Source organism: Gracilinanus agilis, chromosome 5 (assembly GCF_016433145.1).
Source record: "Gracilinanus agilis isolate LMUSP501 chromosome 5, AgileGrace, whole genome shotgun sequence".
Taxonomy (NCBI): domain Eukaryota; kingdom Metazoa; phylum Chordata; class Mammalia; order Didelphimorphia; family Didelphidae; genus Gracilinanus; species Gracilinanus agilis.
Window position 1 is genome coordinate 95,542,506 of NC_058134.1, and position 22,745 is coordinate 95,565,250.

The 22,745-nt window shown below is 34.4% G+C and overlaps 1 protein-coding gene across 1 annotated transcript in view; it reads left to right on the forward strand.

Moving 5' to 3' along the window:
* KMT2C (lysine methyltransferase 2C) overlaps positions 1-22,745 on the forward strand; it is a gene marked incomplete at its 5' end in the record, with an annotated part of 335,980 nt that overhangs the window by 107,808 nt on the left and 205,427 nt on the right. Inside the window, 2 exons of the mRNA XM_044678960.1 lie at positions 12,431-12,593; positions 18,934-19,105. Of these exons, the coding sequence (XP_044534895.1) occupies positions 12,431-12,593; positions 18,934-19,105 (335 nt within the window). The remainder of the gene's footprint in view (positions 1-12,430; positions 12,594-18,933; positions 19,106-22,745) is intronic.

Sequence of the window (22,745 nt, forward strand, 5' to 3'; positions counted from 1 at the left end):
GGTTTTAACATGTGGCATCAATCAAGACCTATTTCCATATTATTGATGGTTGCATTGATGTGGGCCTTTCGGGTCTACATCCCCAATCATGTCTGCATCAACCCATGTGTTCAAGCAGTTGTTTTTCTTCTGTGTTTCTTCCTTTGAATGTGGGTAGCATTCTTTTCCATAAATCCCTCAGAATTGTCCTGGGTTATTGCATTGTTGTTAGTACAGAAGTCCATTACATTCGATTTTACCACAGTGTATCCATCTCTGTGTATAAGGTTCTCCTGGTTCTGCTCCTTTCCCTCGGCATCAATTCTTGGAGGTCATTCTAGTTCACATGGAATTCCTCCAGTTTTTATTCCTTTGAGCACAGTAGTATTCCATCACTAACATATACGACAATTTGTGCAGCCATTCTCCAATTGAAGGGCATACCCTTGTTTTGTTTTTTTGCCACCACAAAAAGCGTGGCTATATTTTTGCACAAGTCTGTTTACCTGTCATCTCTTTGGGGTAAAGACCCAGCAGTGGTATGGCTGGATCAAAGGGCAGGCGGTCTTTTAGCGCTCTTTGGGTATAGTTCCAAATTGCCATCGAGAATGGTTGGATCGGTTCACAACTCCACCAGTAGTACATTAATGTCACAATTTTGCCATATCTCCTCCAACATTTATTACTCTCCCTTGCTGTCATTTTAGCCAATCTTCTAGGTGTGACATGGTACCTCAGAGTTGTTTTGATTTGCATTTCTCTAATTCTTAGAGATTTAGAACACTTTCTCCTGTGTTTATTGATAATTTTGATTTCTTTATCTGAAAATTGCCTATTCATGTCCCTTCCCCATTTATCAATTGAGGAATGGCTTTTTTTAATACAATTTATTTAGTTCCTTGTATATTTGAGTAATAAGACTTCTGTCAAGAGTTTTTTGTTATAAAGATTTTTTTCCCAGTTTGATGTTTCCCTTCTGATTTTGGTTGCATTGTTTTTATTTGTACAAAACCTTTTTAATTTAATATAATCAAAGTTATTTATTTTACATTTTGTAATTTTTTTCTAACGCTTGCTTAGTTTTAAAATCTTTCCTTTTCCAGAGATCTGATAAGTTCACTTAATTTACTTATAGTTTCCTTCTTTTTATTCAAGCCATTCACCCATTCTGAATTTGTCTTGGTGTAGGGTGTGAGATGTTGATCTAAACCTAAAGTCTCCCATATTGTTTTCCAATTTTCCCAGCAGTTTTTGTCAAATAGTCAATTTTTTTCCCAGAAGTCGAGCTCTTTGGGTTTATCATAGACTGTCTTGCTGACGTCACTTACTCCAAGTCTATTCCACCCATCCTCCCTTCTGTCTCTTGGCCATTGTTTTGATGATCGCTGCTTTATAGTATAGTTTGATATCTGGTACTGCTAGGCCACTTTCCTTCATGTATTTTTTTCATTATTTCCCTTGATAATTCTTGATCTTTTGTTCTTCCAAATGTTCATCTGACACGTTTGCTCCCTCCCCAAGGGTCCTGATATAATGACCACTAAGGAAGGTACTTGTTAAATACTATATCTGTGTTCTTAATTAAGAAAGGATAATCAGAGAAAGGATAATCAGGATACAGATTTGGGATTGGAGACCCTGTCAGTCTAATATCTATAATCTATAATCACTCAAGACTGGAGGCTATTGATTCAGTAAAGCTGGAGTTATTCTTCACAACCCCTCTGGCTCAGCTTGGCCATTGCCAAACCAGAGAAGTAATCTGCTCTGTTGGTGCAGCTGTTTGGTGATTCCTCTCAGCTTTCTTAGTTGACAGCCTTCAGGAAGTATTCAACCCTTAACCACCCTTTCTTCTCAGACCTTCCTTCTGTCACTACCCAGGGATCCAGAGACCTAAAGAGTTATGATGATTCAGACCTAAAGATCTAGGGAGATCCAGAGAGAGAACCAAAGATCAATGGTCAAAGACCCCTCCCAGATGGCTGTTAGAGGTATTTATATTCTCAGGCCTACTGACTTTTGCCCCTGGCTCTTGGCATCTGGGAACATTCCGATGTCTCCAACTCCCCTGTCAATGAAGGTGAGGCCAACATTTCTCAGGGTTTGAATATAACAGTAACAAAAGGAAAGTAGTATATATATTGTTGTTGGTGTATGGAGTTTTTGCCCTATGGAATAATAGGAAATGAGGTTATTGTAATATTATAGTAAAATTTGAGAGATTAAGGAGAAATGGTTTCCTTTTAAAATATAAAATTCTACATTAAATATGACCTATGATTATTTCCAGAGTATTATTTCTATAGAATTCTTTATAAAAACCTTGGGTATATGGCATGTTAGTGATTGAGAAGTTTGTTAGTATAACCAGGTTATTTTTTTAAATTCTATTTTGTTAATGCTTTTTGGTTTTTATCCTACTTATTTTTTAATTTTAATTTTTTAAAATTTAAAACCCTTAGCTTCCATCTTGGAATCAATACTATGTATTGGTTCCAAGGTAGAAGAGTGGTAACAGCTAGGCAATGAGGATTAAGTGATTTGCCTGGGGTCACACAGTTGGCAAGTGTTTTGAACCTAGGATCTCCTATCTCTAGTCCTGGCTCTCAATCCACCGAGCCACCCAACTGTCCCCTTATCCCACTTATTTTAAAATATATTCTCCTCTTTCCAATCCAAGAAACCCTCAAAAGAAATAATTTTTGAGTGGGTAGGGGAGGAAGAAGGGAAAGGAAAAAAGAGTCCTAACAAAGCCATCAAACATTCTGGTCATGTCTGATAGCATATGTAGTTGACAAGTGTATGTCCACATCCATGTTTCTTGCCACAACAATGAAGTAAGTTATATCCTCACAATTCTTGACATGTCTGAGTTTAGTATTATTACTTCAAATTCCTTTTCTATTGTTCTTATATTTTATATTATAGTTATTATGTCTACTATTTTCTAGTCCTATTATACAGTTTATATACCTTTTTATAATGGAGTAGATTGACGATCCTTTTGATTTTGGAATGCCTTTCAGCAATGTAAATTGTAACCTATGTTATATTGAAACTCTGGGAGCAGAGAGTCTCACCCTTGATTGACGGGTGAGGACCTTTGGATCTTAGAATGTTCCCAAAGGCCGTGAGGACAGGGGAGAAAATGGTTGGCCGGGGGGGGGGCGGGGTATAAATACACTGGCAGCCCTGGCTTTTCGTTCCTTTCACTTCCCTTGGACCTGAGATCTGTGGATCCTGGTCTTTTGGGGATTGGTGACTTGCTTGGCTCAACCTTGCAAGATCCTCCTGTCTTGTACCTGACTAGCATTGCCAACCTGTACCCAGACCATCGCTCTTCTGATCCTACTGCCCCTAGATATTTAGGAATTCAAATCATCTGTAGTTATCTAGGTATTCCAGAGCCCGGGAGGGATCCGGGAGGTGGGCAGGAGAAGAAGAAGAGGGTGGAAAAGGGGTGGATCCTGAAGGCAGTATAGGCATAACATCTAGCAGGAAGAAGAAGCTGAAAGATATCCAACAGCAGCTTGCTTGCTCTGGTTTGGCTGTGGCCAGGCTGAGCCAGAGGAGCTAACTAACCAGAATCAATTACCTGCCTACAGCTCTGAGGGTTTATTCTTATCAATTACTTAGGGTTTCCCAATTCCTCTACCCATTTCCCCAATACTCCATCTTTGCTAAAATATAGATAAACTATTCAAGTACCTTCCTGGAGTGGTTGTTCATAGCTTCTCTGAGAAGGGAGTCACGCAGTCAGATAAACTGTTACCAAGGCTAATAGAGCCCAGTATCTATCATCAATCAACCCCAGGTGGGACCAGAAGGGATACATTCATTGACCTGAAGGATCCTGCCTGGACACTGTTATAAAGGAGGGAGGTGTTACATCATCTAGCTAGGTGGCAAGCTTCAGTTGATCTTGTACTAGCCACCTATCTGAACTATCACTGCTGCTACAATTAGCAGTGGTAGTATTCAGTTTATCTCTCCCTCCATCTGCCCATTTATTTATATAACACCTATCAGCATCTGTTCACCTTGAGCCATTTCTGCTTTTCATGAGGTCACCCACATTTCTACACCCAGTCTTTTTGTTCCTGTTATACATGCTTTAATTCCTGACTTTGCCAACTCCTATGAATTTTGACTATTGTACCTACCGCTTGCAACCATTCATCGTTCTCTCTTCTCTGTACTCCTGCTCTAGTAAAGGCTATTATTATCCTCAATTACATGCTACAATGATATATAAAATACTTGGGATCAATTAAAATAATTTGGTTTATGTGATATACTTCACAATTTTTCTGTCTTTAAAGAACTTTTAATACACATTTTTTTTTGTTAAATTGTTTCAGTCTTGTCTGATTCTTCCTGACCCCATTTTGGGTTGTATTTTGCAAACAGATTCAAGCGGTTTGTTGTTTTCTTCTCCCATCTTATTTTACAGCTGGGTAACAGAGATGAACAGGGTTAAGTAATTTGCTCAAGGTTACACAGCTGGTAAATGTCTGAGGCTGGATTTGAACCAATGAAGATGAACATTCCTGATTCCAAACCTAGGTCTCTATCCACTGAGCTCCCATCCTGTTACCTCATTATTTGTTTTTCGTTTTTTGCTTTTTTTTTTGTCACAAGTTTTAAAAATGTAATTTGGCTTAGATTTTATGAGATTTCAACATCTTTCATCTTAAACCTTATTTGCTACATTGGATATTAAGTAAATACTTAATTTTTAAGTCCAGGTTTGATTTTTATAGTTTACAGGTTTTTGGTGAGGTTTAAAACAAATTTTCTGGCCATCAAAGCTTATTTATCTTTACCTCAAGTTTTTGTGACTTTCTTAACATATTATTTCATTTTAGGAATTTCTGGAATTTTTAAAGAATTCCACTCTATGTGTAAAAATATTTATGGAATTCATTATTGCTTCAATGTGGTTATAACTTCCAGATGAAATGGATTTTTTAAAAAAGATTTTTTTTTTTAAGAAAGTATAATAGAAGAAGATACCCTGATCTTAAAGGTTTACATCAGGTTGTAATATCAATAGTTTTGATATAGCCTAAAATAAAAAATAGATTTTCATAGGATTTTTCCCCCCAATCTTGAGTCTTGCCAATCTCTTGTCTTGCCCATAAAGTGATACACTGAGAAGGAATCAATAATAAGCTCTTCAGCTGCCTGTTCACTCTGACTGTCTTGACCTTTTTCTGAGGATTATTTAGACTTTTTTAGCAGTAATCTGTTAATTCTTTACATTCTTTTAAACTTCACTTAACTAAGTTGCTCTTCAGTATGACAAGTGTGATGTGGTTGTGGGCTTTTGAATGCCAAATCTTTGATAGTCTTTGAATGAGTTCATTGAGAACTACAACTTTGATACTTTCACTTAGATCCATTCCCCCAAACCTCATAATTGAAAATAAACAAGCAATTATATGGATGAAATTAATGACAAACTAACCTAAATTTGGAAATTAGCTTAATCTAATTTCATGATCATTTTAGAAATTGTTACCCTAACTTACCATAGCATTTGGCTCTTAACCTCTTCCCCAATCATTTCCAGCCTATATTTGGTTTCCTTATCCATAGGTCTAGTCATATTACTTTTCCATTAAAACATACAGTGGTTATGTTTTGTATATAAGAGAATGTTCAAACTTGTAATTTAGTATTCCATGTTTTGTAATCTAGTCCAGTTTTCTTAGTAGTTAAAAACATAGGGAGCTCTGTCATAAGTAATCTTTGTTTCTTGGATTATTGAATCCTAAATTATTGAGTTTACTTGTTTCTGATTTTCCTTAACTAGGCTGTTCTATTGATCTTTTTTTTTAAACTAAGTTTTTATTGATATTTTCTGTTTCTTACGTCACTATAGACTCTATATCCTTATATTTCTCCTCACAAAGAAAAATGTCAAATAGTATATATATGAAAAAATAAAACCCTTACCTTTCATCTTAGAATTGCTTCTGTGTATTAGTTCTAAGGCAGAAGAGTGGTGAAGCCTCTGCAATGGGGGTTAAGTGATTTGTCCAGGATCACACAGGAAGTGTCTGAAATTATATTTGAACCCAGGACCTTCTGTCTCTAAGCCTGGCTCTTAGTTCACTGCCCACCAACCCAGCTGCCCACCCAAATAGTATTTTTCAGAGAGGAAATACGTCAACACTATTGATCTATACATTGAAAAAGTCCCAAAACATGTATTATGTTTAACTTATTTGACTCTCTCACTTCCATGAATGTATATATTGGGTGTATGTTCTTTTATCTCTATTTGAGTTCCATTTGATTTTTCTTTTTTCATTACATTAGGAAACTTTTTTTTGGCTGTTATTGTTATTTCTATTTTCCACATTGTAATTAATGTTTTCTTGGCTTACATTACTTCATTCTGCATCAGCTTATTTGGGTCTAAAGTGGACTTCTCATTGCTTATCATCTTTTATCAACTATCATAGTCTTTTTGGCTGTTTCACGCACTAGATTTCTAGATATTTTCTCTGACTATTTCTATTCCTAGACTGTGGTCCTTTCATTTTGACTATTGAACTCTTTGGCTTTTTTTAAATTTCATCTAAATCTTATTTTCTATAGGAAACCTTTTAATTCCAATGTCTCCCTTCCATTAATTATTTCCTATTTTACCTGTTTATGACTTACTTTGTTTGCATGTTGTTGTCTTCTGTTAGCTTTTAATAGATGTCTTTTGTCTCTTTTTGTATCCCCCAATACTTAGCATGGTGCCTGGCAAATAGGAAATGTTTACGTAATAAATGTGTGTTGATTGATATTTCAAAAGTTCCTAATTTCTTATACTTTTGGTCATGCACTTTAACAGTTTGGTTCCAGGCTACCTTTCCAACCTTACCTGAAACACATCAACTTATTCTTCTCTCTTCCTGCCCTGTTTCTTTGGACCCTGATAAGTGATCTTTTTCTTAGACTTTTCTTTCTATTTCCTCACTATCATCTTCTCTGCCACTGTATATTTTAATCCTGGTCTTATAATTCTGAGTTCAGTATCTTATATATTTGCCTATTTTCTCTGTTCATGTTGACAAAACCTCACCTGCTCCATGTAACCTGGATAGATCATTGTTTTGTATTTAAACTACTACTTTTTTTTTTTAACAAAAAATTATTTAGGATATTTTTCCATGGTTACATGATTCATGTTATTTCCCTCCCCTCTTTCCTCCCCCTCTCATAGCTGTCAAGCAATTCCACTGGGTTATACATATATTATTGATTAAAACCTATTTCCATATTATTCATATTTGTATGTATTTACACTTCTTTAGTAGGGAGTTAATAAAATGTTCTTGTTTCCATTTCTCTTAATTTTTTTTCAATCTGACCTCTGAATTCATCTTTCAACTGTTATCAGTGCTGTTTTACATGCCATATTTAATTGCCTTTTTTCAATCCCTCTACTGCCTTTCACCTTGATTACCACCCTTTTTGGCACTTCTTTTGGCTGTGTCTCTTACTTGATATGTCTCCTTTCCAGGTTTTTGGTGACACTGTTCTTTCATGAATATTGTACCTTTTTGGTGATGACCTGAGTTTCCTTTGCTGGTTTATTTTGGTTGTGATCACTAACTGTAGATGATGGACCTACCCATACCCCATGGATCTTTCATTGCCCTCTTCTCTTTGCTCCCTGCATAATTTTTCTTGATATTATTATTTCCCATGATTTCAACTATTATGATTCTAAGATAACTTCCTACCTCTAGTTAATAACTTTATTTCCTTCCCCTGACTCCTCTGGTAGAGCTTAGAAGATAGACGGGGGCTGGATATATTTGGATCTATCTATATAGAAATAATTAAAATATTAATTGCTAATGTTATTAGCATATTATGCAGAAAATGAAACAATTGAGAGAGGGTTTTTGGCAATCTGATGAAGGCTTTTGACACCTCGGAATATATATATTTTATTGTTATTTTAAAATTAAAACCCTTAGCTCTGTCTTATAATATGAAGTATGAAATATTAGTTCCTAGACAGAAGAGGAGTAAGGACTAGGCAGTGGGTTAAGTGGCTTGCCCAGGTTCACACTGCTTAGGAAGTATCTCAAGCCAGATTTGAACTGAGGATCTCCTGTTTCTAGGCCTGGTACTACATCTACTGAGTCACCTAGGTGCCCCCACAGAATATTTTTAAATGCATGAAGTGAGATAATAGTTACCTTAGGTAAAGAACTGCCCTATCAAGAAGGAAAGACTCAACAAAGACCAATTTTGGGGGTGGCAGATAAGAAACCACTTGTAAAGGGATACTAACTAGAATGAGTCTCGTAGCATAGGCAGTCACAGTAAGGTGAGACTATCTAGGAGGAAGAATTTTTAGTGACATGTGAGAACACAAGTAGAATGAAGATAGAGAAAAGGTCATTGGATTTTACAGTTGCTGTTGCTGGCGGTCTTGGGGAGAAATGGGATGGATATGGGACCTAGCTTTTATTAAGTGCCTATTATATACAAGAAACAATTCTAAGTACTTTATAACTGTTATCTCAATTTGATCCTTACAATACTGTGGATTAGGTCTCTGTTTTACAGTTGAGAACACTGTGGCATTAAAGATGTCGAGTGACTTGCTCTTGTCGTAAAACTAGTCTAAGGCACTATTATCACTCAGAGCTTCCTGATTCCTGGTCTAGCACCCTCTACAAAGAGGGGAGTTTTATTTGAGTGTCAGAGTGTGAAAGCAGATTATATGTAAATGGGAGGTAACTTGTAGAGGTGAACTTTTCCAGGATTTGGACTTGAAAGAAAATGCTTGAAGTGCTAGAACCAGAGATAGAGCATGAGAGAGTGAGTGTAGACATGACCATAATTGTAGGCAGAAAGGAAAGAGCCAAAGAACTAGGTGGATTTTGATTGGAGAACTTTGAGCAAGTTTCCGTGAATGATGAGGTGGAACAGAACCTGAAGTATTGGCCTTTGCAAAGAGAAGAGTCATCTTTCTTTAGATGAGAGTGGAAGAAAGGATGAGAAATTTGAGAATAAGGTAGAAGATTTTTGAGGTTTGGAGTAGTGAAGTGGGAGGTGGTCCTGAATGATTTTTCTTCTGAAAAGTTTAAAGTGCTTGGAATAGTGCAGAATAAAAGTGTGAAAGAAAAATTATGAGAAATAAAATGCAGCAACAAGGCCTCAGTTAACTCTAGATGAGATATTTGTACTCAACTTGGGACTACTGTGTGACTTTTCTCTTTTTGCTTTGAGTAGGAGCATTACAGGTTAGTGGAGGTGACCCTCAGTTGTGTAAGATTTGACTGCTGATAGGACAAGTTGATGGGATTTGAGTATAGCTAATAGTAAACGAGTTGGGCAACCATAAAGTCAAGACTGTGAAAGGTGACCATATGAAAGGTATGGAATAGGAAAACATGGAGGGGTAGAAGTATTAGAGGTTAGAATTGAGAACAATGAAGAGGTTTAGCAAGAATGAGAGAGAGGATAAGATAGGATAGGATATTATTGTAGGGAACAATTTCAGAGTTTTCTATTCAGTCTGTCAGCAAGAATTTATCAAGTACCTGCTGTGTGATATGCATTATTCTAAGTGCTGGGTATACAGAATTAAGTAATAGATAAAGTGTTACTCTGACTTAGCTTACTGTGTAATATAAGTAGAGCAGTTTTGGAGAATGATCACCATCTTCCCTTCCCTCCCCCATCCTGGAGCTGGCAAGCAATTCAATCTGGGTCATACATATGTATTATCATGCAAAACATTTATCTATTTTATTCATTTTTGTAAGTGAATAATCATATGAAACAAAAATCCAAATTAAGGAGTGGAAAATTGTATTATTTGAACTGCATTCTCACAGTTCTTTCTCTAGAAGGAAATAGCATTCTTACAGTCTCTTATCTTAACTTGGGGAGGTCTTCTTGTAGTTCAATGATCCTGGCAACAGAGAAAGGATATTATGGTGTTTGGATCTTCTCAGACTATTTTAGTTTCTGAAGTTCTGTAAGATTTTTTGCAATTAACTGTGTTCTACATTTTGATATTCTTTGTTGTTTATCTTAGATATTAATAATTGCATAATTTTTCATGAATCTTGTCTCCCCAACAGTATTGTAACTTCCTTAACAGAAGTCCATTGAGTTCAGGAACATAAAAAAAGTAGGGGTGGATAATATATATGTGTTTTGTGTATTTTTAAACATAAATTTTAAAGAAACTTTAGCTTGCTAGCTATTATTTCATAAAACAGATCATTCATTGTGTCTGGTGTCTTTTGAGTTCTTTTTGAAATCCTATGTAATGTAGGTATTCTAATCATTTGGGGAACTTTTATTTTCAGTATCTTCTTTTTTATCCTATAGGTATTAGGTAATTACATTTTTTTAAAGACTACATTTGTAAGTGGTGAGCTGCATTCTCATTCACTGTTGTTTTGAGCATGTGATTGTATTCATTAGATAACAGAATAGGTAAGAAATTATTTGAGCAGTAAAAAACAAAATAAATGGGGCTTGGGGGTTTAAAATTCTTGGCCAATGAAATTTTAAAATTTATGAGCCATTCAGTAACTGAATATCTTTCCTATTCTAAATATCAGTCAAATATATAATCATAATTACATCAGATAACCTTGGTAAATTTCAGATAAGTCCCAGATGCTAAATAGATTTATAACCTGAGCTTTTATAGAAGTTCAATCAAGAAATTTATTTCTTAACAACTTTTTTCAAAAATCACTTTTTCCTTTTCTTTCTTTCTTTTTTTTTTTAAACCCTTACCTTTTGTCTTAGAATCAGTACTGTATATTGGTTCTAAGGCAGAAGAGTGGTAAGGGCTAGGCAAAGGGGGTTAAGTGACTTGCCCAGGGTCACACAGTTAAAAAGTGTCTGAGGCCATATTTTTTGGGGGGGGTGGGAAATCACATTTTCTTATATAACAAATGCTAATATATAGTTTTTAAAAGATTGAATTAAGTTGATAGGAAGAAAAACATTTTACATAAAATGTACTCTTAGATACTAGAAGCTTTTTTATTAGGTACCTAGTTGGCAGCAAATAAATTTGAAAGATTAAATAAAATGTCATTAGGGCATTGTTTTAAGCCTTTCTCTTAGCACCTTTGTATAATGTTATAAATTGATGCATTGGGCATATTCTAGCCCTTCTCAAAGCAGTTAGAGGTTCCATTCTCCTAAAGTAGTTTTGTGGCAAGTGTAAATTTCCCCTCTAATATTTCTTAAATGGTATTAAAAAAAAAAAACACTTTTTACCTTAGTGTCAGTTCTAAGAAAAAGAATGGGAAGGATTAGGCAATTAGAGTTAAGTAACTTGCCCAGAGTCACATTGAAGGCAAAAGGTTTAGTTTATAATTTGTTTTACTTTTTTTCATAATTTGACTTGATCTTAAAAACATCCTAATAAACTTGGTGTGGCCTCAAATTTTTTTGATAAATTATTATCTGGAAAGCATAGCCTTAAGGACAAAAAAGATAGACATTTGAATAATACATGTCCAGTTAGTATATGCCTCTCTGGAGGGGAATGAAGTGAAAGTAAAAAAGTCAGGGTCTGTTTTGCTTCTTGTTAACAGCAGTTTGATAAAGGAAAATTAACATAGATTTATATTATACCTTAAGATTTACAAATTAAATTTTTTAATAATAACTGCGAGGTTGTAGGTCAAGAATTGTTTTATCCTCATTTTTCAGACAAGGAAACAAAGTAACACTGTGAATAGGGTATCAATTAGAATTTAAATTTGTTTTTTTCCACTTCACTATATTATCTGTAGTGAGGTAAAAACGGAAGGTAAACACACTTTCTCTAAACTTTACACATCCTTAATGTTTATCAGTCCATAGCATATTGTTTCAAGTGTTTATTAGGCATATTCATTAAGATAGTTACATTGCAATAGACATTTTAGATAGTGTGTTAGGATATATTTGTTTTATTTTTTATTTAATGGTTAAGTTCTAATTTTCTGTCCTTTTAGTCACATTTATAATTTTTTTTTAAACCCTTAACTTCTGTGTTTTGGCTCTTAGGTGGAAGAGTGGTAAGGGTGGGCAGTGGGGGTCAAGTGACTTGCCCAAGGTCACACAGCTGGAAAGTGTCTGAGGCCGGATTTGAACCTAGGACCTCCTGTCTCTAGGCCTGACTCTCAATCCACTGAACTACCCAGCTGCCCCCTCACATTTATAATTTTTTAAAAAAGGAACATTAAAAAAGGAACATACCATCAGCAACATTAATGTGAACCATTGATAAACAAAAACATCTCTGTAAAATTGTCATTTTATTTGAATCCTTTTTACAAATATATTAGTGTGATTGGGTTCTGAACTATTTTATCGATAGCTTAAAAAGAAGCATTTCTTTTAAGACCCCTAATTTTAAATGTCAAAGTTTTAAGGAGATCTTCCCCACCCCCACCTTTACTTTCAGCGATGTGCATTTTGTAAGCACCTTGGAGCCACTATCAAATGCTGTGAAGAAAAATGTACCCAGATGTACCATTACCCTTGTGCTGCTGGAGCAGGCACTTTTCAGGATTTCAGCAATTTCTCCCTTCTCTGTCCAGAACACATTGACCAGGCTCCTGAAAGATGTAAGTATGTTAAAAATGATATTTTATTTTTAAAATACATCAGTGTATTTACTTTAATTGAAAATGTTTTAATTTACCCAACTATAATTGTGTAAATAGTAAAAAAGATAAATGTTATACCTGTTAAAACTTTGGATAACACACATTATATATATTTTTGTATTTAATGAAAATTTTAGAACTAAATTTGTGGTTATTGCCAATACAAGTATGGCAGTGAGAATTATAGATTCTTAAAAAACATTAAGATTCCAGGTATATTTGGACTATGTTTCTATTTTCAGAATAGTAATCTTATATATTCAGAAAGCAAGTAAGCAGAAAAGTGATCTTTTGATGGCAAAATTGCCCATTGGATATAATGAGAGATAACTTAGGTTGTATGCCAAGGCATAAAATATTCTATTAAGTTTTTGATCAACTTACCTTTTGTTGGATAGCACCTTTTAAGGCAAATTTCTTGGTAATGATATAATTCTTGTCAGTTTAGATTGAAATTATCGTCTTATTTAGTTTCTTTGGTCTATTATTTTCTAACTTTATTCTTTTTAAAATTTTGAGGTATGTAACATTAATATTTTCTTTTTTTATGCCATTTAACTTATATTTTCTCTCCTTCTGAATAACAAGTATAAAATTTTATTTTCCTTTCACATTGGATATTTTGTATGTCTGATGCTCCCTCTTAAAATTTTAGAATTAAAGTATAATTTTGGATAGATAACTATCTTCTGACTACTATTTGTTCATTAACTCACTGTTGATAACAGTTTCACTTTTTCCTTTCTTTTAACTCTGACCCAGCTATTTATTTGTTATACTCAATTTGCCATAGTTGAAAATATATTTAACCTATTTGTAAATATAATTTTTATAATTGTAATATTAATTTTATTCTTAGATGCTAGCTTACACAGATAAAATCTATTGAAATATCAAAGTACTTCTGGAGGTCTAAAGATGAATATTTTACTTCTTTCCCACTTGAACTAGATTAGAAAATACCAGTTTAATCTTAAAATTTGCATTTTAAACCCTGAATGTCTCCAGAGTGAATAGCATATGTATATGTTCATGTAGTAGGTACTGGACTGTGTGTTAGTCAATGAGCATTTATTTTTAAAACCCCAATACTAAATATTACTAAAACTAACTATCAGATCCAAGGCAGAAAAGTAAGGGCTAGGCAATTGATGTCAAGTGACTTATTCAGGGTCACACAGCTAGGAAGTGTCTGAGTTCAGATTTGAACCCAGGACCCCGTCTCCAGGCCTGCCCAGTGCCACAGATATTCTCTGCTCCCCATTTAGGTTGTTCTCTTCTTGAAAGTTGTTTCACTCTGTCTCTCTGTTGGTTCTTTCACTTCTGTATTGGTTTTGTGGTTTTATTTTAAGATTGGTTGGAAAGCATTCTGATGGTAGTTTAAAACTTCCCTGCTTCTATTCCACCATCTTGGCTCTGGAACATGAAGCCCTCCAGCTCATTTTATCCTTTGTCAGTTTCTAAAGAAAGAATCAAACTTTAGATTCCTTTCGAAGATCAAGTTCAGAACTCTATTATTCCAATGCCATTGTATATTGCACTCTCTTCAAGTTACATCTCTTCATTTTGCCAAACCACATATTATAAAAGTCATCATCACCCTTATTTATTCATTCATTTATTTATTTATTTGTTTATTCATTCATTCATTCATTCATTCATTCATTCATTCGTTTGTTTGTTCGTTCATTCATTCATTCATTCATTCATTCATTCATTTATTTATTTATTTATTCATTCATTCATTCATTCATTCATTCATTCATTCATTCATTTATTTAGGCAACGGGGGTCAAGTGACTTGCCCAGGGTTACATAGCTGGGAAGTGTCTGAGGCCAGATTTGAACCTAGGACCTCCTGTCTCTAGGCCTGGCTCTCAATCCACTGAGCTACCCAGTTGCCCCCTATTATCTTTATTTTAAGATTATTACTGTCATCACTTTTATTATTTTACTCTTCATTCGGAACTTAAATAAGATCTCTGTATCTAGTTGTATCTAGTTGACCTATTAGGAAGGACTAATGTGTAAGAAGTGGTCATGTTATTTTAAGGTTTTTTCAGGTGGGTTTCCATGATTCTCTAAGAAAATCTTCATGTTATTTGCAAATGATGGTGATTTTAATTCTTTGCCAACACTTTATTTCTCTACCTTTTTTTCATCCATCAGTTATAGTAAGCATTCCCGGGCTTTTCTTTCCTTTATGTCTTATATGAAAGTATTTGGTCTTACAGTCCAAAACCTCATTTTTCTCGAAGGAGTTTGATTATATTATTTCTGTTTTTTAAAAGTAATTCGTAGGGGCTAGGGACTAGATGTAAGATTTCATGGGTAGATACATTCTGATTAAGCAGATAAGAATTTTTCTCTGCAAAACACTGAAAATTTTAAGTATTTGCCCAGGATTACACAGCCAATTTGTTTCTGAGATCATACTTTAATTTAGGTCTTTCTTCTTGTGAGGTTATTTTCAATCTATGCAGCTGTGATATTACTGTAATTTTGTAGTTAAATTTTAAAATATTTAGTAGAACTTGAGAGATGACTCAGAATTTTCGTTCAGTATTTGTTGGCAGGAAATGTTCTTAAATCTTAAAATTTACAAAGAGGATTAAAGTGAGGATCTTCTTCAGAAGCTGTTGTGCTTCAGGTGAATCCACAAAAGCAGAAGTGATTGATGTTAGTGGTGTCAGTGAAAAAACACAGACATGGTTGTAAGAGATACAATCAGTTCTCCCTTTTTTTTTCTCTCATGCTAAATGCTAATGAAACTGTAAGAAAGACAAAAAAACATTAATTAATGTTCACATGTGTGTTCGTATACACATGCACACAGCCAAGTAGCATGATGTCTAGCCTCAGTCAGTCAGGCATTAAGGGCCTCCTATGTCCCAGTGACTGCTAAGACAGACAAAAGATAGCCTCCTCCCATGTGCTAATGGGGAATATATGAATACATACATGAATAACAGCATACATTCAAGATATGAAGATATATTGAAGGTAATCAACTGAGAGAAGGGAATACCTTTAATTTCAAAGGTAGAATTTTAGTTGAAACTTCAAGGGAGGCAGGAAGTAAGGAAAGAGAGTTTCAAACATAGAAATGAAAATGCTTAGAATCAGAATATAAGAGTATCTTTTGTGAGTAATGTGAAGTCATTGTCACTTCATCAAAATCACAGTACAGTTGTCCCTCCCTATATTGCAGTTTACTTAGTGAGGCTTTACTGTATCATAAGGTTTTTAAAAAATTCTCTATTGGGGAATTAAACTTATTGCATTACACTCTCAGCTGATGGAATGAAAGGCAATCAGCCACAGTGCTGTCTTCTGTATCCTAGGTGCTGATTGGCTAAGTGACTATAGGTTAATAAGAATGTGGAAATGGTTTATAGGAGAGTGGGGAAAAACCTTAAAATGTGTATAAATTATAAAATAAATATAATGCCCCTACTTCCCAGACTTTCACCTATAGCACGGGTTTCTGGAACGTAATTCTCACGATAGGTGAGGGATCACTATAAGGTTTTTTGATGAGTAGAAAGGTCAGAGAGCGAAGACAGGTAATGAAATGCTTTGAATGCAAAAACAGGACATTATATTTATCCTGAGGAGATAGGGACATGGGGAATAACTGAACCTTTAGGAAGATTTACTTTATTCATTTTGACAGCTGAAGAGACACTCAAGGTTTGGATATCTACCAGACAATTTTTGTTGTTGTTCAGTGATGACAGCCTGAATCATAGTGCTTGCAGTAAGGAGAGAAGGGAGTGTATATGTTGTGAAGGTAGGAATGTCAGGAGTTGGCAGTAGTTTAGAGTGAATAAAAATGAAGAATATGAAATGATGCCTGAAGTTTTTAACTAGATTATTGGGAGGGTTGTGGTATCTTTCACAGTAAGAGGAAAGTTAGAAAGGGGGTAAAATTTGGAGGAAAGATAATGATTTTAGTTAATAGGAAATCTTATAGACCTATAGGGAGACATAAAAGTGATAATTGTTCAAACCTAGACAAATTTAATGAAAATACATATAAGAAAGAAGTTAAAAGTCTAGAAAGTTTGAGAGAAGCTAGGTATGATAGACTTTCAGTCATTTCTGTATGACAATATTCTGGACTATATTTTCTGTTTTACTTGGCACCTTTAACATCTTATACATTCATTAATGTGAAATTAATATAAAATGTAATTCCTTATTTACACATGCATTATATGTCTAAAGGGCCAGGTGAGTACCTGGAGTCTTGATGTCTGGAAGGGACTGGTAGAAATTGACAGGTGTTCTGTCCAGTTTGAAGTTAAGACCCTCTCTCTCTCTCTCTCTCTCTCTCTCTCTCTCTCTCATCAGTAAGATAAAAGAAAGTTTCAGAGAAGTTAAAAAAAGAATTCATAAAAACAATAATTTTATTATAGCATGTAAGAATACTTTCATCATCAAAAGATCACGTCATTCTAACTAAAAAAAATGTATAAGCCCTATCATTTAGAAAATTCTAAACCAAAAAGTTAAAAGTTCTGAAGTCCAAGGGAGAAAAAAAAAAATTGAAACCCAACCAAAATTTTTTTCTATATTATTAAGCTTATATAGACAGTAGAATTTACATTTTAAAGATTTATACCACACATTTTAAAGCTAAATAGTTTTTAGAAGACACAGCAAATTTTTTTTAAAATAAAGTACATACAAGAAGAAATAATTAAAACTGATTTAAAAAAATTTATAACACTGCTTCACCTAGTTGTATGTCATAAAACATCACTGGAATTTTCAGTGAAAAGATACATATTAGTCTCCTCCAATATGTTGCAAAGTTGAGATAGTGGAGAGAAAGGAAGGACTTTTGTCTAGGTTACCCCACATTCTTCTACAATGATCCAGAAAGTAGATCAGATTGAATTCAGATCTGGAAAGCTAAGAAAAAAAATCATAGTATTTTTTTTTTTTAAATGTGAAGAAGTATTTTTATTTCCAGGGACATCGAAGGAGCTAAGAAAGAATCAGAGCAGGTAAACAGTTTCAGGAGTTTCCTGAACTAGGTCTGGGTGCAAAATCAGTGTTATCTGGATGCTCGGTAATCTCTTTCTTAGTTCTGGTTCACAGGTCCCAGGTGAAGAGGCTTGATGTTGATCCTCATTGTATACTGAGGAAGGACAACTTCCACAGATATATCTGATGCCAACCTTTAGTGAAGCCTGCAGTGGAATGACTGGGGGAGGTTTCCTAGTTCAGTCTCCCTGAACATGTAGAACCTCCTGGTAGGCTACCAGTAACTAAGTTTAGTAGCGGGTTCCTGAAACTCAGCCACACAATATACAGTACACTTAACTTTTTTTTTTTTTTTTTTTTTTTAACCCATACCTTCTGCCTAAGAATCAAAGCAGAAGAGTGGGAAGGGCTAGTCAATGGAGGTTAAGGGACTTGCCCAGGGTCACACAGCTAGGAAGTGTCTGAGGCCAGATTTGAACCCAGGACCTCCCATCTCTGGGCCTGACTCTCAATCCACTGAGCCACCCAGCTGCCCACAGTACACTTAACTTTTAATCTGTAACTTACAGAGCTCAGACCAGGAATATAGTGAAGAGACCTCTTTCCCCAGATTTTACACCTTTGAAAGAACTGAAAATTTTCTGACTTAAACACTGAGCTGAGAAAGTAACCAGAAGTATGTAGGAACTCAAGCTCAGGCTACTCCCCTGTCCCCCAAAGATGTGCACAGACAGATCAGACCTTACCACTACTATGAATATAAAATTAAAATTCAAGTAATAGGCTGGGAGAATGATGAACAAAGTAGAGAAGGACCTGACTGTATGGAGCTACTATTGTTACGAGGAAACTTAACACCAGAACATAGAAGATAATGACTTTAAAACATCTACAAGCAAAACCTGCACACAAGTCCACCAAAATTTTTTCTATCTTAAATCAATAGCCTACGTTATTTGAAACAGATACAAACTAGAATCCTTTCTGAGAAGACTTAAGGGATAAGCAAATATGTCTAGTATCTCCATTACTATTTAATATTGTTCTAGAAATACTTGCTATAGCAAAAACACAAGAAGTAATTGAAGAAATAAGCTTAGGAAAAGAGGAAGCAAACTCTTTTTAAAGAGTTGATATGTTGGTTTAGTTAGGGAAACCAGTGTTGAGTCAAAAATTTGTCTTTTATGCAAAAAAAATTAACAAAATTAGAAATAGTAACCTTCTAAATATCTGCAAGTATATCTCATTTGAGAAATGGTATGTTGTTATAAAATAACTTTCTCATTTTATTGTTAAAATACAGCTAAAGAAGAAGCAAACTGTGCTGTGTGTGACAGTCCTGGAGACCTTATAGATCAATTCTTTTGTACTACTTGTGGCCAGCATTATCATGGAATGTGCCTGGATATAGCAGTCACACCATTAAAGAGAGCAGGTTGGCAGTGTCCTGATTGCAAAGTGTGCCAGAACTGCAAGTAAGTAGAAATTTTAACCAACTCTCCCATTGATTGTTTGAAAGAACTTTATTTTCTATACTTGGAGAAATCATGATATGTGAAGGAGATAGTGTCTTCATTACAAGAGATTAAGCTTTAAAGAAAGGAAGATTATTGACAATACCATATTGCATCACTAGATATATTTTTTTTTTTGGATTTTTTTTTAAACCCTTGTACTTCGGTGTATTGTCTCATAGGTGGAAGAGTGGTAAGGTTGGGCAATGGGGGTCAAGTGACTTGCCCAGGGTCACACAGCTGGGAAGTGTCTGAGGCCGGGTTTGAACCTAAGACCTCCGGTCTCTAGGCCTGACTCTCAATCCACTGAGCTACCCAGCTGCCCCCCACTAGATATATTTTTAAAGTTAACAGTTGAGGTCAAAATTGTAGTAGAGAATCAATTATGTGAATGTTTTAATTTTTCAAGAGGGTAAGATGGGATATAGATCACAATAGTCTTTCTTTTTCAACTTTGTCTTAGGACAGCGATGGGCAAACTTTTAAAGAGGGGGCCAAAGGAAGGGAAATGCTCCTCTGTCAGTCTGTTTCTAAGGCAACTCTTTCGAAGTTTCATTGCATTGTATCCTACTCATTGTATTCGTCAGATTAGGAATAATGTTGCTGGAAGGATAGAACATTTCAGGGGGCCGCATCTGGCCCGTGAGCTGTAGTTTGCCCATCACTGTCTTAGAGAGTTGTCTAGTGTACTGAGAGATATAGTTTTACTTGCTGAAAATCAATGATTTACTATATATTAGAGACAGAGCTTCAAGTCCCTCTTACTCTGAGGCTACGTATCTTTCCACTACGCCCCACTCTTATGCTGTAAAAAAGTTTTTTGTTAATAAAAAGTTTCAAAATGGCATTTTATGAGAATATTTTACTGTTTTCTTTAATTAGATTCTCTTTTCTAGTAGTTTTTGAAAATAATTATTTGCTAAAGCACTCTTAAAGATAAAAGTATTCCCCTGATAAATTGCCACATGCTCAGAAATTTTCTAGATTTTACCAGTTGAGTAGGCTTAGCCTTATTCAGTCTTATAGGAATGAATTTTTTTTATCATAAAATAATATTCCTAAATCCTAAAAATTGAGTTTGAATTTAATAATCTAAATATTTCAATTAAAGTTTACTGATTACATTTTGTCTATGTAATAGTTACATAAAAATGTTTTATTTCATACCTATTGCATTTTTTCTATCAGTTATATAAAAATTTATCCAAATTTTAAAAAATTAAAAAAAAATTTTTCATGACCTTACTGATAATGTGCTTTATAGCTATATGTGTATGCCACTTTCAAAGAACTTTCTCAATCTCAGTATTTTTTGTGGGACTAAGGAATAACAGGTGAACATATTACTTGTAGGTTGATCCCACATTTGCTGCTTTTAGTTGCATAGAGTTGCCTTGATTACAAAGAGGATAAATAACTTGTTCGGGATCATAAGTAACTACCCATCATAGGCAAGACTATACTAAACTTTCTAAATGTGTAAATGAAATGAGATATTCTAAAGTCTTTTGCAAGCTGTAACGACCTTTGTAACAGCTAATAATACTGCATCATAGGGTTTTGAAGTAAATGAAGCCCAGAAATGTTAAAAGATTGTTCAATATCACATAGATATTTGTAGAAGCAGAATTTGAATCTAATCCTTCAGATGCAGTATTCAGTTTTCTTTTAACTGTACCATACTAAATCTTTTGATAAGAAGTTTGAAGTCTGGGAAAAACCCACTCAGTTTTCACCTTATGAAGAAAGTTAACAATTTTTCCTTTCAGCAATGTTATGGTTTTTGTCCCTTTTTACTAGCATATATTGGTTTTATAGCTCTGTAGATCTTAAATTTCCATGCCTAGGTTTATCTAATTGTGATCATCTTTAGAAAATACACTCATTTTTGGCTGAATTTGCACAGAATTATTTGTGCAGAAAGTCAGCTTAACAATTTTAAGGCAAGAAATATCCAGACCAGTTGTGTTGGATTCAAAAAGAGCACTATCACTTCTCCATATGAAAGGATCTTTGTGGGCTCCATGTTGTCTTAGTTTACACTGTAATATTTGATGTTTTTATTTAATTTGTTGAATATTTACTGATTACTTTTTAATCTCATTTGAGCAGCTCTTTAAAGATGTGTGGGCCATATGCAGCCTGTGAGCCATGTGTTTCAAATCTCTGATCTAGACAATATTCCTTTCAGCCTTTTTCTGTCACGGTAGAAAAGCCTGCTTGTGATATTAAATTACAATCATAAGGTTTCTTATTTTCCTCCAAGATATTAATTTGTATACTTTATATAATATAACCAAATATGACTTCTATTAAGTTTAAGCATCAATAAATCTACAAATTGATAACTTGTATGAATTAGGAAAGACCCCACTCACTGCAACTCACTTAACTTAGAACAAAGAGGATTATGGTAGAAGCCAAGACCAGGTAGCAAATAAAAAGTGTTCTACTTTACTCAGTACATTCCTATCTCCATTTTCTTATTCCTAATTCTTTCACATAACACCTTGGTTACCATCTACCAGGAAAAAAGTAATCACCAAGACTTTTAAGTGCCTATTCTATAATAGACATTATATCAAGTGATACCAAGAAATGAGCTAAAAATCTCTTGCTCTTGAGGAATTAGTGAAATAACAATGTCATTTTGGTGATCTCAGTATCCTGCTATAGCATCCTTCTTAAAGTTGTGACTCTTATAACAAAATTTTCTTGTCCCTTAGATCTGTTTGAAAAGTATTCTGATAAAGCCATTCTTTTTAAAGACATTTATCTTGTCTTGTTATTTCTACTCCTTTATTTTTTTACTCAGCATGTTGACTTTCCTGAGAATGTTTGTATGTGAATTGAAATGCCTTTTTATTTGCTATAATTTTAGCCAGTGAGTAGGATGGACATATTTTTAGTCTTTGAGGCCATGGGGCATTTAACTTCCTCCTACATATAAAGCCCCACCTTGCATGGGAATAAAAAGGAATATTTAAAAAATATATATAAATGCATAAAAATAAAATGAAATAAAAAGGGCACCTTTCCTATACCTAAAGAAATTAAGGGGAAGTATTTGGCTCATTAAATTGCTGTCCTTAATCTCTACTGAAAATGCCGAGATCTCTAACCTTATATGATCTTGTTAGCCTGTCTCAGCTACTTTTTCAGGACTTCATAAATCTAGATTTTGGATACCTGGATAGCAAGAACACCGAGATTTGGGAGTCAGCTTAGCTTAAGTCGTAATACTGAATCAGTAGGCATTGTGTGCTTTATTTCTTGAGGTAATGTGGAGTTAGGGAAGAGTGAATTAAAATATTCCCTCAGATACTTCTTAGTTGGGTGATTCCTTGCAAGTCAATTTAAATTATTTGATAATTTCCTAATCTAGCAAATTGAAGAAGGCCTCTAATGATCCCTTCAAGCTCTAAATGTGTAATCTTATTGTATATGAATGATATACATATATAATACAATGAACATATTAAGTATCTTTTTAAAAGTCTTGTTCTATATACTGGTGATTTCAGGGGAGAAAGTGGCAATTAAGAGTGGTGAAGAACATTCTACTTGGTGACAAGGTTGGAAGCTATTTAATATATGTAGA